At 43.9% G+C, this 14,167-nt stretch overlaps 1 protein-coding gene and 1 long non-coding RNA gene across 16 annotated transcripts in view; one reads left to right on the top strand and one right to left on the bottom strand.

Moving 5' to 3' along the window:
• GLIS1 (GLIS family zinc finger 1) overlaps window positions 1–14,167 on the top strand; it is a 187,669-nt gene that overhangs the window by 154,072 nt on the left and 19,430 nt on the right. For 11 of the 15 annotated variants that reach the window (XM_023932390.2, XM_086842185.1, XM_086842189.1 and 8 more), the window contains 4 exons: window positions 206–367; window positions 3,477–3,587; window positions 6,669–6,801; window positions 11,911–12,061. In XM_023932390.2, the coding sequence (XP_023788158.2) occupies window positions 206–367; window positions 3,477–3,587; window positions 6,669–6,801; window positions 11,911–12,061 (557 nt within the window). The remainder of the gene's footprint in view (window positions 1–205; window positions 368–3,476; window positions 3,588–6,668; window positions 6,802–11,910; window positions 12,062–14,167) is intronic. The other 4 variants (XM_086842190.1, XM_086842187.1, XM_086842186.1 and 1 more) reach the window with 1 other exon arrangement.
• On the bottom strand, window positions 1,298–5,618 carry LOC147651747 (uncharacterized). The gene is made up of 2 exons (XR_015273914.1): window positions 5,541–5,618; window positions 1,298–5,320 (listed from the first exon to the last, which is right to left on the bottom strand). It is a non-coding gene; the product is annotated as an uncharacterized LOC147651747 (long non-coding RNA).

Below are 14,167 nucleotides of genomic sequence, written 5' to 3'. Positions count from 1 at the left end.
TTATTACTGAGCTGCACACCGTGTCTTCAGTGACAGACTGAATGAACAGCACAGTATGTTGTGTTTCATCCATAGATTTCAACAGATGTTTGAATGTTGGTTGATTAATTGCATGTCCAACCTGGTTCTTACACTGTTCTCATTGTGGCTGCACGTGATTTATTTAATAGAACCTTACAATGATTTTTTTTATGACATTTTTCAGTTTGAAGGGTGCAACAAGGCATTTTCTAGGCTTGAGAACCTCAAGATTCACCTCCGGAGTCATACTGGAGAGAAGCCATACCTGTGTCAGCATCCTGGCTGCCAGAAAGCTTTCAGCAACTCCAGTGACCGGGCGAAGCATCAGCGGACACACCTGGATACCGTAAGCTTGATTTTATACCGGGAGCTGCACCGAGGTTTCCAGTGCTCCTGCTACACTATCGGTTCTGCAACTGCAGGGGAGCTTGGCCTTTTCATGAGGAGAGTCTTAGAAAACTCAGCTGTGAGCAAGTGTATTTGGTTTGAACTGTATGTACTTTGAGAAATGAAAAGGTCTTGATCACACAGAGGCGATTAGTTTGTGTTACTCATTCTGAGGAGTGAGTTACTCAGCAAACTCTGCCATTGTTCCTGTTCCAGTAAGAGGAGGCTGCAGCTCAATAAGGTGCAGCTGAGTGAAAGCTGAGTCACTGCTATTGCACCAAATGTGTGTCATTGTCTCATTTCCTGTGCCCTTCAGTGAGTGTTCTGAGTGAATGCAAAAGCTGTTTACAGCTCTCAGTGGAAGGTAAATGCACCTCAGTTTTGGACAGTAGTTTTGCAAAAGTGAAAATAAATTTGTCTCTAACTCTATGGAATTGGTTTAAGTACCCTCCATCAGAATTAACTGTGAGAAACAGTTCTTTTATTCTTTACAGTTGGTAGATTTGGCTTGACTGCAGCTCTTCTCACTTGTCTCTCAGAGAAGATGGGAGCCTGTCAAGTGTCTTGGGCTCTGCTGAAATGAAACCAGCAGGTCATGGGGAAAGAAAGCAACGATACAGCTTTGCAGACCAGTCATGTCCTCAGCAAAAAGCTTGTAAAGAATAACAGGCAGAGTTGTTCCTTTGTCTTTTTCAAAGAAGTGAATATATGGTTTAGTTTGGCCAAGTGTTTATGGGGCAGAACTTTTGAGTTTAATTGATATTTACTTTTTAAGCAGTTACACATTTCAGACTCTGCAGCATTAAGGAATGTCTAACGTACATTATGCCTTGCAAAAACAAACAAGTAAGAGAAGCAAGGCAGTCACATTTTCCAAACCGAAGCACACTTACAATAACAATGTTTTATTTATTTGAAAGTCAACCTGAGATATTTGAATTTGTAATTTGCATTTCTTTTGAAAGTGGATATACTAAATTTCATACAGTTTTTGAATTTAATTGCATGAATCTAGTAGATATATATTTTTATTAGCCAAACTCACAAATTGAATGTCATCTATTAGTTTTAAGAGAGAACTTACATGGTTACTTAAATGAGCACAAATTCTTTGAATGTGTTGTCCATGCAATATTGAAGACAAATGTCTTAACTTTCTATTTTCTTTTCTTCTCTTCTCCCTTTATCTCTGTCTTTATTATCTGAAATGCTCATAAATCAGGAAAAAGGTACAGTAATAATTTTCTAATAACTTCCTTAAATACCTAAAAACATCCTCTGTGCAATTCCATTGCAGATTCTCTAAAACTGTTTCTGTGGTCGTGCACACAGTGACTGAGTTCCACTTACCTGGTTTAATTGAAGCCCTGTGGTTTAAGCTCAGTGAATTGTGTGCTTATGTGAACGTGAAAAATAGCAGAGCTACAGGATGGTGCTGCTGCATCAAACAGCTGCCTGGAATGTCAGAGCAAATAGCCATGAACCTTTGTAAGGGTGGTCAGATTCTCATCTAGTTTCCCTATGACTGAGTTGAATGATTTTATCACTAATTTGAATGACATCAGTGATTTGAAAAATACTCTGCTAGTTTTTCTGCCAAGGGATTTGTTAAAGTTTTCCATAGCTTTTCCTCAGGTGTCAGTTCTCTGTGTTCCAGACACTCTCAATAAATCTCCTTTGCCCTGTAACTTTCTGGGTAGGTGCTGTGTTAGCCTGTAAGGTCAGGAATTGGTGAATGATTCTATTATTCCTTCAGAAATTTCCTGCTGGCTGGACAGAGCAGCAGTACTTATCCTCTGGAGGTACTTACAAAGAAAGGGGGTTTATATAGGCTGCTTTTTCCTTACTGAATGCATTTGGAATTGGTTTCAAAGCTTCTCAATGCAGGTCACTCCATCATTTATCTTCTCCAAAGGAGAATCTGTAAATCATTTCACTTACTGTTGTATGCTAGTTTGATCAAATCCCTACTAAATCATCTGGAAGTAGATCCTTCTCTGAGGCAGGAGCAGAACAAAGGGAACCTGTCTGTCCTTGTGATAAAAAGGGCACATCAGCACTCCTCCAGGAGCAGAGCAACTGGGTTTAAAGGACCTCACAGTCACTTCTCCTAAAACTGGTGGGATTTTTTTCCCTTCTGTGCATCCTCCTTCTGAAACCAAAGAGATTAAAGAATGTGACATTGAGGTCATGGCAAACCAGTTTTCTGCCTTTGAGAAGACACCAAAAGGATTTGCTAGTCCTAGTGAGAAGGGTGAGGTAATGTTGATAGATGAGGCAAGAAAACAGAGGGCAAAGTAATGTTCCATTCAACTTGAAAGCTTTGTGAGCTGTGCCATGCAGCACTATTTTGCTGGCACTTAAGGCAGTGATTACATAATAAAAAATTCCTTTGCTCATTTTGGCAATTGCACTTCATTTGGAGTTTGTTCTGTAACCCAGAGATAGTGTTCCATTTGTTGGGAATAGTCAGAGCCACAAGAAGAATTCAGTGAGGATTTCAGTTACTGGGAAGGTCCCCTCTCAGCCTCCTTTTCTGCAGGCAAAGCCACCCCAGCCTCCTCAGCCACTCCTTGTTCTCCAGATTCTTCCCCAACTCCATTTCACTTCTCTGGACATGCTCCTCAATGCTTTACTTGTCACGAGGGGCCCAAAACTTCACCCAGGATTCGAGGTGGGGTCTCACCAGTGCCCAGCAATCCTTGTAAAATTTATGTAAATCAGAACTCAAAACCAGAATGTTTGTCTTTATAATTATCCTGGGTGATCCCATGACAATTTTGGTTGCTGTAAAGGCTAGGGAATAAAGAAACACTCTCAAAAACCATTCAGTTCCACCTCACTAGCATTTAGCTCAGCCCAGTAAACCATATCCAGTGTGCCAGTGCAGAATCACCTGTGTTTGCATCGTGCCTGGTTTGTGAGCTCAGAGAAGACAGAGCAAACGTGGCCCAAGCAAAGGGAGGGAAGAGCTCAGGCTCAGCACTGTGTGCCCGTCCTGCAGCGCTCCCTGTGCTGGCTGGGGCAGGCAGAGGGGTGTGACATCTGTCCCTTTGCTCCCTTCCCAGAAGCCCTACGCCTGCCAGATTCCCGGCTGCTCCAAGCGCTACACCGACCCCAGCTCCCTGCGCAAGCATGTCAAGGCTCACTCGGCCAAAGAGCAGCAGGTGCGTAAGAAGGTAAGAGCAGGCGAGGAGTGACACATCCCCAGAGCTCCTCAATGCAGTCATTTTTCATCTACCCTGAATTCATATATTTTCAGATCATTTTTCTACAATATCACAGAAGACCATTTAAATGGAGCTGATTTTCCTGGTTTTTAATCACTGTTGTTAACCAGATCACCTTATTTGTACTTCCAAAGGCTGCCACCCTCTAATTTCAGTTTGCCCCCCACTTTCTTTCCAAGCATTTCTTTTCCTTTTCATCTTTCATACCCAAGCCCAAATTGTGCTGTCATTCACATAAAATGTCCATGCATTGAGCCTCTGCAATCAGCACTAGCTGATGGTATTTACTAAAGTACATGTTAGCAGATCATCTCAAACACAAATGAAACGAAGCCAGGGTACAATGGAAATATAGGAAAAAGGACTTGGAATAGATGTCCTTGTGTCAGCCATGCCCCTTTCCCTCCCGCTGCTCCTCTTGTAGAGTTTTCAGGAGTTTGAACGTAGAGTTCCTTTCCCAGGACAGCTGTGCCCCCTAATTCTGCCTGTAGCCCTTCTCTCTGCCAGATGTGTGCAGTGTGAGTAGCAGTTCCCAGCACATCAGTGACCAGAGCTCTGCACGCTGTGTCAGATACTCAGGGATCACTCATTGCATGGTGAGCTTTGTGCCTGGGAGACACACGTGCTCAGCACCATCCAGGTGTCCATGGCATCAAGTCTTTGCACATATCAGCTCTAGCCAAAAGTTTTATTTAGCCTGGCCACCACCTAGTTTTCCATCCCAATTTTGTATTACCAGGCCTTGTAGTTTCCCAACACTTTCCTAGATTAACCTTTTGCTCATAATAAGAGTGCCATGGCAATAATTGATTAATTCTATGCAATTGATTCTGTGTACTGAGAATAAGAGTCAGAATGGCGTAACAGTAATTGATTAATTTTATGTAATTAATTCTGTGTAATGAGAGTAAGAGTCAGAAGGCCATAGCAGTAACTGAGCACAGGGAGAGAGTGACTGTGGCACCAGAGTCTTCTGCAATTGCAAGATCTTTGCAACAGGAAGGTTTCTTATATTAAATTCCCATCAGATTGTGGAAAGCAACTGTGCTTCCTATTCCAAAGAAGATAACTTCCCCACTTTTCCTTCCTGTGGTTTCTGGCATACTTCAGAGAAACAAGGAGGGAATTATTTCCTAACAGCAAACCTGGGTGTCATTTGTTCAGCTCTGTGTACTGAGCTGAATGCATTAACATGTCACTATCCTTTACACCTAGGGACAGTCCCCACTGTTGCGCCTTGTCACCTCCTGAGGCCTCATTCCATTTCTACAGAGAAAGGTGGAAAAAAAAACCCCAAATCCAAACTTTGCATTGAAGGGCACAAAGTTCTTCCTGCATCAGCAGCAGGAGGCCTGAAGCACAGAATCTATCCAGGAAAAATTGTTAGCACCAGCTGCAAACTCAGGCTGCTTGGATGCACCAAGACATCAATATCCAGGGTTTCATATCACTTAATCTCCTGCCCTGAGGAGTTTTCCTGTGTGCATGAACACAACCTCATATAGACTTACCAAATCTATCTTAAAATAATGTTAGTAACTTGCCTCCCACACCTTATTTGGTAGACCAGTCTAAATCTGCACTCCTCCAGTGGTTTGAAATCATCTTCAGATTTCCTGTCTCATTTATCCATGATAACTTTATGAATACTTGATCCTTCTTTTCCTCAAACTAAAAGGCACCTGAAAAAGCAGCAGATTTTAAGTGTTTTTTGGTCAGGCTCTCTTAAAAAAGACCAAAGCAAATCTGGCTGATAAAAAAACAAGAACCTCCCTTAAGTATTTCACTTAAATGTATTAAAAAACCCCAACACTTTCACAACTAAGTAAATGCCAGTGTTACTGAACAGCCTACTTTGGATTTCAGGTTTAGGAGAAAAGGCCAAGGACTGTTTATACTCACTTGCTTGTGAGTTCTAACTCAGCAAAGACAGTTGTCCATTGGTATCAGCTTCCCAAGAGCTCTGAGTGGAAACGACCTAGCCAAGAAAGAAAAATTAACAAGCTGTTCTGCCAACATGTCTTGCTTGAGATATGCTACCAAAATGTGCCATCTCTGATACAAAACAAAATGCCTGAGCTTAGACTTGTATCAAAGGAATCCTGAGCACTTAGTTCATAGCTTAGAGGATTAGTGCAGTGGTGATACTTGGTTGTTCTGAAAGGCTTTACAGGAACAAAACAGGAGAAAGTTAGCTGTTAATTTAGTAGTAGTTTAATTGGCTGCAGATGCACTTTGTGATCCAAATGTCAGATGTTTATCTCGAACCCACAAATGGTTGTAGAGCAGAATTCTGAGAGGGTTTTCTTGGGCCCTTTATTTAGAATACCCAAGTCCAGGGGAGATGGGTATGTGAGGCTGTACCCATAAGGACAATAACTATTAATGGCTGTAGAATATGATGGCTGTTTGTGTAATGTGAGCACTCTGTTATGACAAAAGCTTGGCAGCATCAGCATGTTTGAAAGAGAATTAGAAATGCTTTTCTTTCTTAATTCTCCTCTCCTGCTGTTTTTAATATGATCGACATTGTGGTTTTCAAGAGTTCGCTTCAGACCCTTTTGCCAGAGCTTTAATTTCCATGGAGCACAGCTGACACGTGGGTGGTACCTCTTCCACATCACCGACAGCGCCTCGCTCTGCCAGTTCTAATCTGATAAGCACAAACCCTTTTCTTTCCCTATCAAATATCTTTCCAAGTGTCACAGTTACAGGGTGATGCAAACCTTTTGCCACAGAATTCAAGAAACTACAGAAAGCTTGAAAATGTGCAGTTCAATTACTCAGGAAGGTTTGAAGTAACACAGGGTACATTATTTTCTGAAGCAAACTGGTTGTTGATGTAAGATTAGCACACTTAACTTGTGCACTTCAGAAAACCAAAGTTATCACTAATTAAAAGTACTACACACATCCTAAGAATGGCATTTCTTCCTTCCATATATAATCTTTAAGAAGATATATGAAGTTAATTATAACTAAATTTGTTTTACTATGTAACACAATGTTTCTTTTATCCTCCTCTTGTAGCTAAAGTCCTGTACTGATATTGAGCAAGATGTACTCAGTGAATGCTTAGCTATCCAACAGCTCCACACATCCTCACAGCACATCCTGGATGGGAAGTGTGGCAGATCTGTAGGTCCTCATGATTTAATTACAGGTAAGAATACTTCTAGTAAGTGTGGTGCTAAATATGTCATATAACAGAGGGTTTAAACCAGAAAAGATTTGTCACTGTGGAAGGTGATAAAAACTCCAGACCAACAAATAAAATGAAATAACTGTGAGTTGTTCACTTAGGCCTTGCTTTTTTTGGTTTTTCAGAATAACTCAGAGAAATAGCACCTGTTAATTTCATGTGAAGAGGGCAGCAGCCCTGCTGAGAATCTGTCTCCATCCATTTGTTCTCCTTTCAAAGTGAGCCTTGGCCTGGGCAGAGTGCAGGTGCAGGAGCTGTGCTAAGTCCAGGCGGATGCTCTGGCACATGCTCCCAGCACCAGGGCTTCCTTCAGGAACTGCAGGAAAGCTGATGAGGCTGAGTGTTATGATGCACTTTGGATCATAACAAAAAATAAGGTGATACATGAGTGGGGAGAGAACTTGAATTTGAAATGCCAAACCTCCTTCTGGTAATATTTTCCATTATTTCCTCTTTCTTTCTATATTTGCTTTTGCTCTTGTGGCTTGAACAAGAGTTGGCCATTTTCAGGGACCTTAGACTTTTGTATACATTTTATAGGAAGAGAAAAAGAGGCTTCCATTCCCTTCTGTGGGAAATAAGATCTAGAGTCACAGTCTTTGAACCCCAGCAGAGGATCCTGAATCAGGGATGTACATTTTGAGGTTCTGTGTTCAGGCAGCAGAGAGAGGCACTCCCAAAGGCCAGCAGTGTAATTGTAACCTGCCTTCTCAAGAATCTCCTACTTGTTTTGGTTACTCCAAATCTTCAAAACAAAAAATCATTTTTCCTGACATCTCCTATCCTCTTTTCTAGTTCAAGTTGCATTAAAATGTTGGAATGTAACTGGTGAACAGAACGGAGTAGAAAGGGAAATACCCCATCATTGTGATGTGCTTTCACTGGGAATCAATCTGCACTCTGGGCTTACATGTGGCTCCTTGAAAACTGGAGAAAGCTGGAGGGATTTGGGGTTTATTTCCAGTCTCTGCCTATGCCACCTGCATTGAATAAGGTCTGTGAGGGCAGCATGTGGCCTGTGCTGTCCCCTTGACAGCCCCGTGTAGCTGGAGCATGGCCTGGCCTCCCCCTTCCAGGCAGGGCAGGGAAGAGCAGTGGCATTTTCCTCAGAACAGGCTGCACTTCAGAACCTCAGAAACAGTCTCAGATTTCAAGTGACAACAATAAAACAGGAAAAGAGTTATTAGCTCACAGATAAACAGACCATCCCTAACCTCTCAGTGTCATTTCAGAGAATCTCTTGTGAAATGAAGGGTTTTATCTGTCTGTAACTCTGGCTTTGTCCGATATGATTTCTGTGCTGATTATATCAATCCATCACCAGGATGTTGTAAAAAAACTGTAAATCTTCCCTGATACTTCCATCAGGTCGCTCCATATGAGACCCCATCAATGCACAGCATGAACAAGTGCCAGGGAAAAATAAATCAAGATTTGAAAGACTGTTTTGCAGTGAAACAGAAGTTGCTTCATCTTACGAGCAGTACAGTCCACAGGCAAAACTGTTCCTCTGTCATAATTTAGGGCATATAAACCAAAGTGCTGATCCTTACAGAATTAAAGCATAAGGACATTCCTGCTGCCACCTATAGTCTGCAGTGAATGCACTTTGCTCTTCCAAAGGCTGAGATAATATTTTTTGAGAAATCAGCTATAACACTGTATATATAGGCTATACATGGATAAATACAATGTATGATGTCCTCATATTCCACTTGAAATATGAAATATGAAAACATTCATGGTTTGGGTTTTGGAGTTTGGTTTTTGTGTTGTTTTTTTCAAAGAAACCACATTATTAATGTGCAGAGCTCTGGGCTTTAGGGATCACTTGGATTCCTGGAGAATTTCAGTTTTGTCTTTTTCCAAGTAAAGCACATTTTAAATATGTCAGGGATGAAAGCCCATCACAGAAAAAACCAAAATATTAAAAAAGGCCCCATCCCTTGTGTCTAACTTCAAAGCAGGTAAGACAGTGAGCAGAGGAATGTTTCTGCAGTCAGAGGAACCCATTGTTTGCTGAGGTCTTCCTCCTTTTTCCCTCCTCATAACTAAGATGCTTCATGGCTGCACACATTTAACTCTGCCTGTGGACAAGAGTTTCTATCACTCTGGTCCCACTCAGGCGTTTTCTCTGGGTTTTATTATTGTTTGACTGCTCTCAGCATAAAGCTGAGGGGGAAAAGGCTGCTGGTCACAGATGCTCAGAGCACTGTTTTGGCCACAGATGTTAAGGTGAAAGGCCAAGCCATTTAAAGTACTGATTGATGACTTCTGTTTACAAGCTGAGATGGTCAATGTGTGAAGAGGCCCAAGGTGCACAGGCCTGGCGTGGGCTGCACTTGCAGGAGTCATTCACAGCTCCAGGGGCTTCTGTGGGATTTCAGGTACACAGAATATTAGTGCTCAGTGCTGAAAAAAATGGGAAAAAAACTGTAAAAGGAAGGAAATTCTGAAAGTACTGAAAATTATACTGAGACTGGATTAGCAACTGCTCTTCCCCCCTTGACTTTTTTGTCCATGGGAGGGAGCTGGGGTGAGGCAGCAGAGGGTGTGGTGTGGATGGTTTGGGGGATGTGGGGACACCACGTGCCAGACTCATGAGTGGAGCTGCACTGAGAGGGAGGGAGAGGAGAACTCACTGATGACAAACCCTACGAGCCTCGGGTCACAGGGACCTTTTCCCTGAGTCAAATCTGGGTTCTGGGAGATCAGATCTGGGAGAAACCCAGCTAGAAACTCTTCCAAGCCCAGCAGTGGGCACTGGGTGCCCACCCCAGCAGTTCCACAGAGGGGTAAACTCCTCTGCAGAGGGGTTGGGGGTGGCAGAAACTGGGGGTGAAAGGGATTCTGGTTTCTTTCGGGTTTCTGTTGTGATGGGTTTGAGTGCAGGGATCATGTGGGACTTGGCTGCTGCCCCTGAGTTGTAGGGTGGTTTTTTTAATATTTACTTTAAGTGGTTGTGGGGTAGTATTTTAAATATTTTCTTTCCTCTAGAGGGTTATGGTGATTGTAGGTACTCAACTACTCTGTAATTCTCATCACCTCAAGGAACAGGCCAGGAGAGAGACATCCGAAGCATCCATGAACTGTTCACGGGTGGGATTGAAAGATAAAACATAAAGTGTTTCCTGGCCACCACACTGCTAAGATGACTTTTTTTGAGGGCTTTTGAGCATTTTGCACAAGTTAGGGCCAGCAGTGTGGGAGCCTTAGAGCATGAACAGCTTGGTTTAGGTTCTGCAGTTCCCTCCAGGCTGTGCTTTCAATATACCTAAACTAGTGGTGTGGGAAATAGAGCTGAAGTGCAAAATGACACTGAACAGTCGAGGTCAAATTTGGCTCATCTTTCAAGCCTGACAACTAATGTATTAACAGTGAGGATCTGAGGGAAGTGGAAACTGTTGTATTAGAAATGGACTGAAGCCACCAGTGGAAAAGCATTTCCACAATGCAGCATCCTTGCTACTGACTTACTGTTACCAGAGAGGCTTTGACAAATAAATCCTTGCATCACCTGGGAACATCTGACTTCTTAAAGCCCCTTCTGTCTGGTGTGCAGTGCAGAAAGCAAGTTGTTTTCACTGGCTGGTTGACAAATGTTCTGTCTAGCTGGAGACAGAGATGATGTGGTTCAGTTTTGTTGCTTTAGATCTGTCAGCAGCTGAGGACTCATTGTTCATGAGGGGTTTTTGACTCATCTGAAGCCCCTGACAAAGGTGGCTGGAATCTTGCCTCAGTGGTTCTGCTCTTCAGTCACACACAGAAACAGATGCTGACATTCAGATGTTGCTTCTCCCACCCCAAGGGTGTCACACATTCCCCACAGCTCTGGATTTTCGTGTTGCCTTCTGCTTGTTCTGTGTCACTGGGAGGCTTTGGGAGGGGTGCAGTCCAGAGCCCTGCCAGGGACACAGGACAGGGCAGAGCACAGCTGGCACATGGCTCTGTCCTGGATGTGCAGCTCTGCACACACTGAGTGGGAAAGAACAGATGAATGGTACAGGAGGAGAGATGGCAAAGAAAGGCCCCAGAGGGAGTGTGGGGTCTCAGGTTCTAGAGCTGGGCACTGTGGGGGCTGGGAGACCTCACTTGCTGCTCACAGCCTTCAGGTCACTGTGTGAGTGGCAGTTCTGGATCTTATCCATGTGCACATTTCCTGGGAGGGTGAGACAGAACTGTGGCAGATGTGTTGTGGGCAAAACTTGAAGAGGAGCCCTTTTCCCCTGCCATAAGGTGGCATTTGCATGCTCCATAGTTGCACTCCCATGCTGTCTGTCACCACAGAGACCTTCCCTCAGTGCAGCCTTCGCACCAAAAGTTGGCACGAGGGCCCTGAGCCCAGGCAGTTCCTGTCTTGGTGCATGGTCCCTCTTCAGGAAGGGAGAAAAAAATCTAATTCCAACATCTTCATCCAAGAGCCCCAGACAAAGCTTCCTCAACACCAGGTGTGTTTGAGAACACATAGGACTTGGCTGTTGGTGCCTTGTTGCCATGGTAGAGAAGAGTCCCCAAAAATGGTACATCCACACTCCTTCAGTAATTCTGCACTAGTGAACCTGTTTTCATGATCTCATTAAAATTCTCCTTGTTTCTCTTTGTGTTTAATTTTTTGGGGTTTCATTTGTATCAATGTGTGATGTTTGTAAATGGTTTGGGATGTAGCTTAGTAATGGAAAGTCAAATCAGAGAATTTGAAATTAACAGCAAAACCCTGGGGTACCATGGTCTGTTTTGCTGTGTGAGCTCCATCCCCTGAGCTCTGCAGGTTCTCTCTCACAGCTGTGGGAAAGGCAGGCTGGGAGTCTCACCAAGCCCTCGTGGCTGTCAGGAGGGTTCTACAGTTCTGTAGAGTCCAGGAACACCTGGAGCACCTGGGAGGGTCAGAGAGGAGACACTCACATGTCAAAGTACCATGGCACAGCTCTGAGTGCTGCTCAGGCCCAGGGGTATTCACTGACACACAGGGGCTCAGGGTCAGGTGGGGGATAGGGAAGGAGTTGGAGGCTCCACAGGTCTCACTGATGCTTCCTTGCTTATTTTGTTTTGCCAACTGCTGTGTGTTCCCAGGCATGTACAGTGGATCCAGCACCAACCACAACGGCCCCTCCCCAGCTGTGCTGCCGCCTCCTCATGACATTCCTTCAAGGCACCTTCCCCTCGACTCTGCCCTGGCCAGCCCACATCACCACCAGTCGCCGCTGGAGAGTGCCAGGGACGGGTACGTGTGTGATGTGAAACGTGCTGGGCCCGTGTCTGGCATGATAATGGATGATGAATTGTTTATTTTACTTTGCATGGATGGTGTTCAAAAGAAAACACTGGCCCAAACGAAGCAATTTTGTTTGTTTTAGACTCATGGAATAATTTAGTTTTCAAGGGACCTCAGAAGGTCATGTCATCCATGCTCTGTGCAAAGCAGGGCAAACTTGGACATCATTATCAGGTTGTTCAGGGCCTTGTCCTTGTCTTTGACAAAACACAATGGGATTTTTTTTCTTCCTAGCATGCAGTTACATTTAGATTTTAATTTTGTTTTTTAATTCTTGCTAGATGACTTCTCATAGGTTTGGATGAGCACAGAGAACTTTGCACAGCTAATGTGAGAAACCTCTCAAAGGGTACAACCCGAACTATGACTCACTCAGGAATCAGGCTGTGTTTGCCCTAGTAAGACTCTCTCAGTGTCAGAGCCATGGGCTTTCTCACTTCCTTGCTCTCTGATAAGGTTTTGTGCAATGCACCCCTCAGCAGCAGGCTGTACCCAGCCAGATCCCAATCAGGGAAAGTGTTGAATCCCACTGACTGTGTGGATTGCACTGCTACAGCACAGATACGATTCCGTGGCTACAGGGTGTGATACTTCTAAAGCACCGTTTGCTCGAGGCTCTCGTAACATCTTCTCAACAGTAAAGAATCTCTGCAAGCCACAAAACTCTGCTCTAACCTTTTTACTCAGATATTTTTTGGTGCCTGGCCTCATGCAAATTCAACTTCATACTTACAGTTTTACTACCCAGCACTTTGGATGGAGAAAAGACTCTGATTTGGCTTTACTGATGGGAATTTAATATACAGAGAGATTAAAGGATTTTCTTTCCTAAGGAACATGTTGATGTCCTTTAGCAAACATAGTAATTAAATGTAGAATTTTCCCATCCTAATCCAGTGATTGACCTTTCCCTTTTTTCATATGGGGGCAAGGGAAGCCCAGAAAGATTTTAAGCAAAGGGCAGAAGGCAGAGTGTGTGTGGCATGGAAGAGGTACAATATGGAAATTTACACTTGGGGTGATTGGAGAACGATCTGATTGAGGAAATTAAATTAAGAGCAAATTAGTCCTTATTTTCCTAATTGGGGAAGGAATTCTGCAGCAATCTGAGCTTCTGTACCCTCTGCTCCTTCAGCTTTCTCTTCTGACCTCGGCCGGTAGCGGGCAGCAGTGTCCCCCTCCCAGGATGATGGATGGACTTATCCTGTCCTTGTCCCATAAAATGCCTGTGCCAGCCCTTCCCTGCCCTGCCCCATTCCCGACCTTGTATCTCCTGTTGGCACACTCATTCCCATGGCAGAGTCGTGGCCAGCAGGAGGCACTGGAAATTACTCCGGATAAATAGGAAGTTTTCTGTAGCAGAGAAGGCAGTAGAGCAAATCAGAGGAATGGAGACAGACATTCCAAAGTGAAGGTCATCCATGAGCTGTTTTTTCCCTAGAGAATGACCTGAGCCTGTTGGAGTGGGATCCCTCCCTCTGTCTGCTCCCAGTGTGCTGCTCAGCTGTTTCCTCTTGGAGGTGATTCCTAGGGGAGTTGAGGCAAAAAATCAAGAATGAAATAAAGTAAGGATATACTCTGGGAAGGATTTAGCAAGCTGTCAGGAAGGTGGATTTGTTTCTAAGGCACTTTGTGTTCTGGTGCTTCTAATAAGAAATGAAAGCAAAGGCCTGACCATGGTGAGGGCAGCAGACAAGTTTCCAGTTTGAGTGTCTGGAAGCTCCCAGATGAATTCTCATTCCTGGTGTCTCCATTCCAGAGCACAGCACTTCCAGCAGGAGCACCATGGTCAGTGGGCTGAGCCTCTCACTCAGCTGCTGCAGACACACCAGAGTTTCCGTCAGAATTGTCTCTGCCAATTCCAGCTTTAGAGCAGTGCAGATTCTTTCTTGGAGACAGCAGTGCTGATTTCTTATCTCACTGCTCGTGTACCTAAGTAAAGTCTTTGCCCAAATATCCTATGACAAAATGTGGGAGTTAGATAACAGATAACCATGAGCCAAACATCAGGGAATGGAGACTGGAATGTATTTCTGAATAGTTATTTTAAAACAG

This window comes from Cyanistes caeruleus, chromosome 9, assembly GCF_971803275.1.
Source record: "Cyanistes caeruleus chromosome 9, bCyaCae1.hap1.1, whole genome shotgun sequence".
NCBI lineage: Eukaryota > Metazoa > Chordata > Aves > Passeriformes > Paridae > Cyanistes > Cyanistes caeruleus.
The sequence above is the reverse complement of the archived record's forward strand: the minus strand, read 5'-3'. Positions and strand labels throughout refer to the sequence as shown.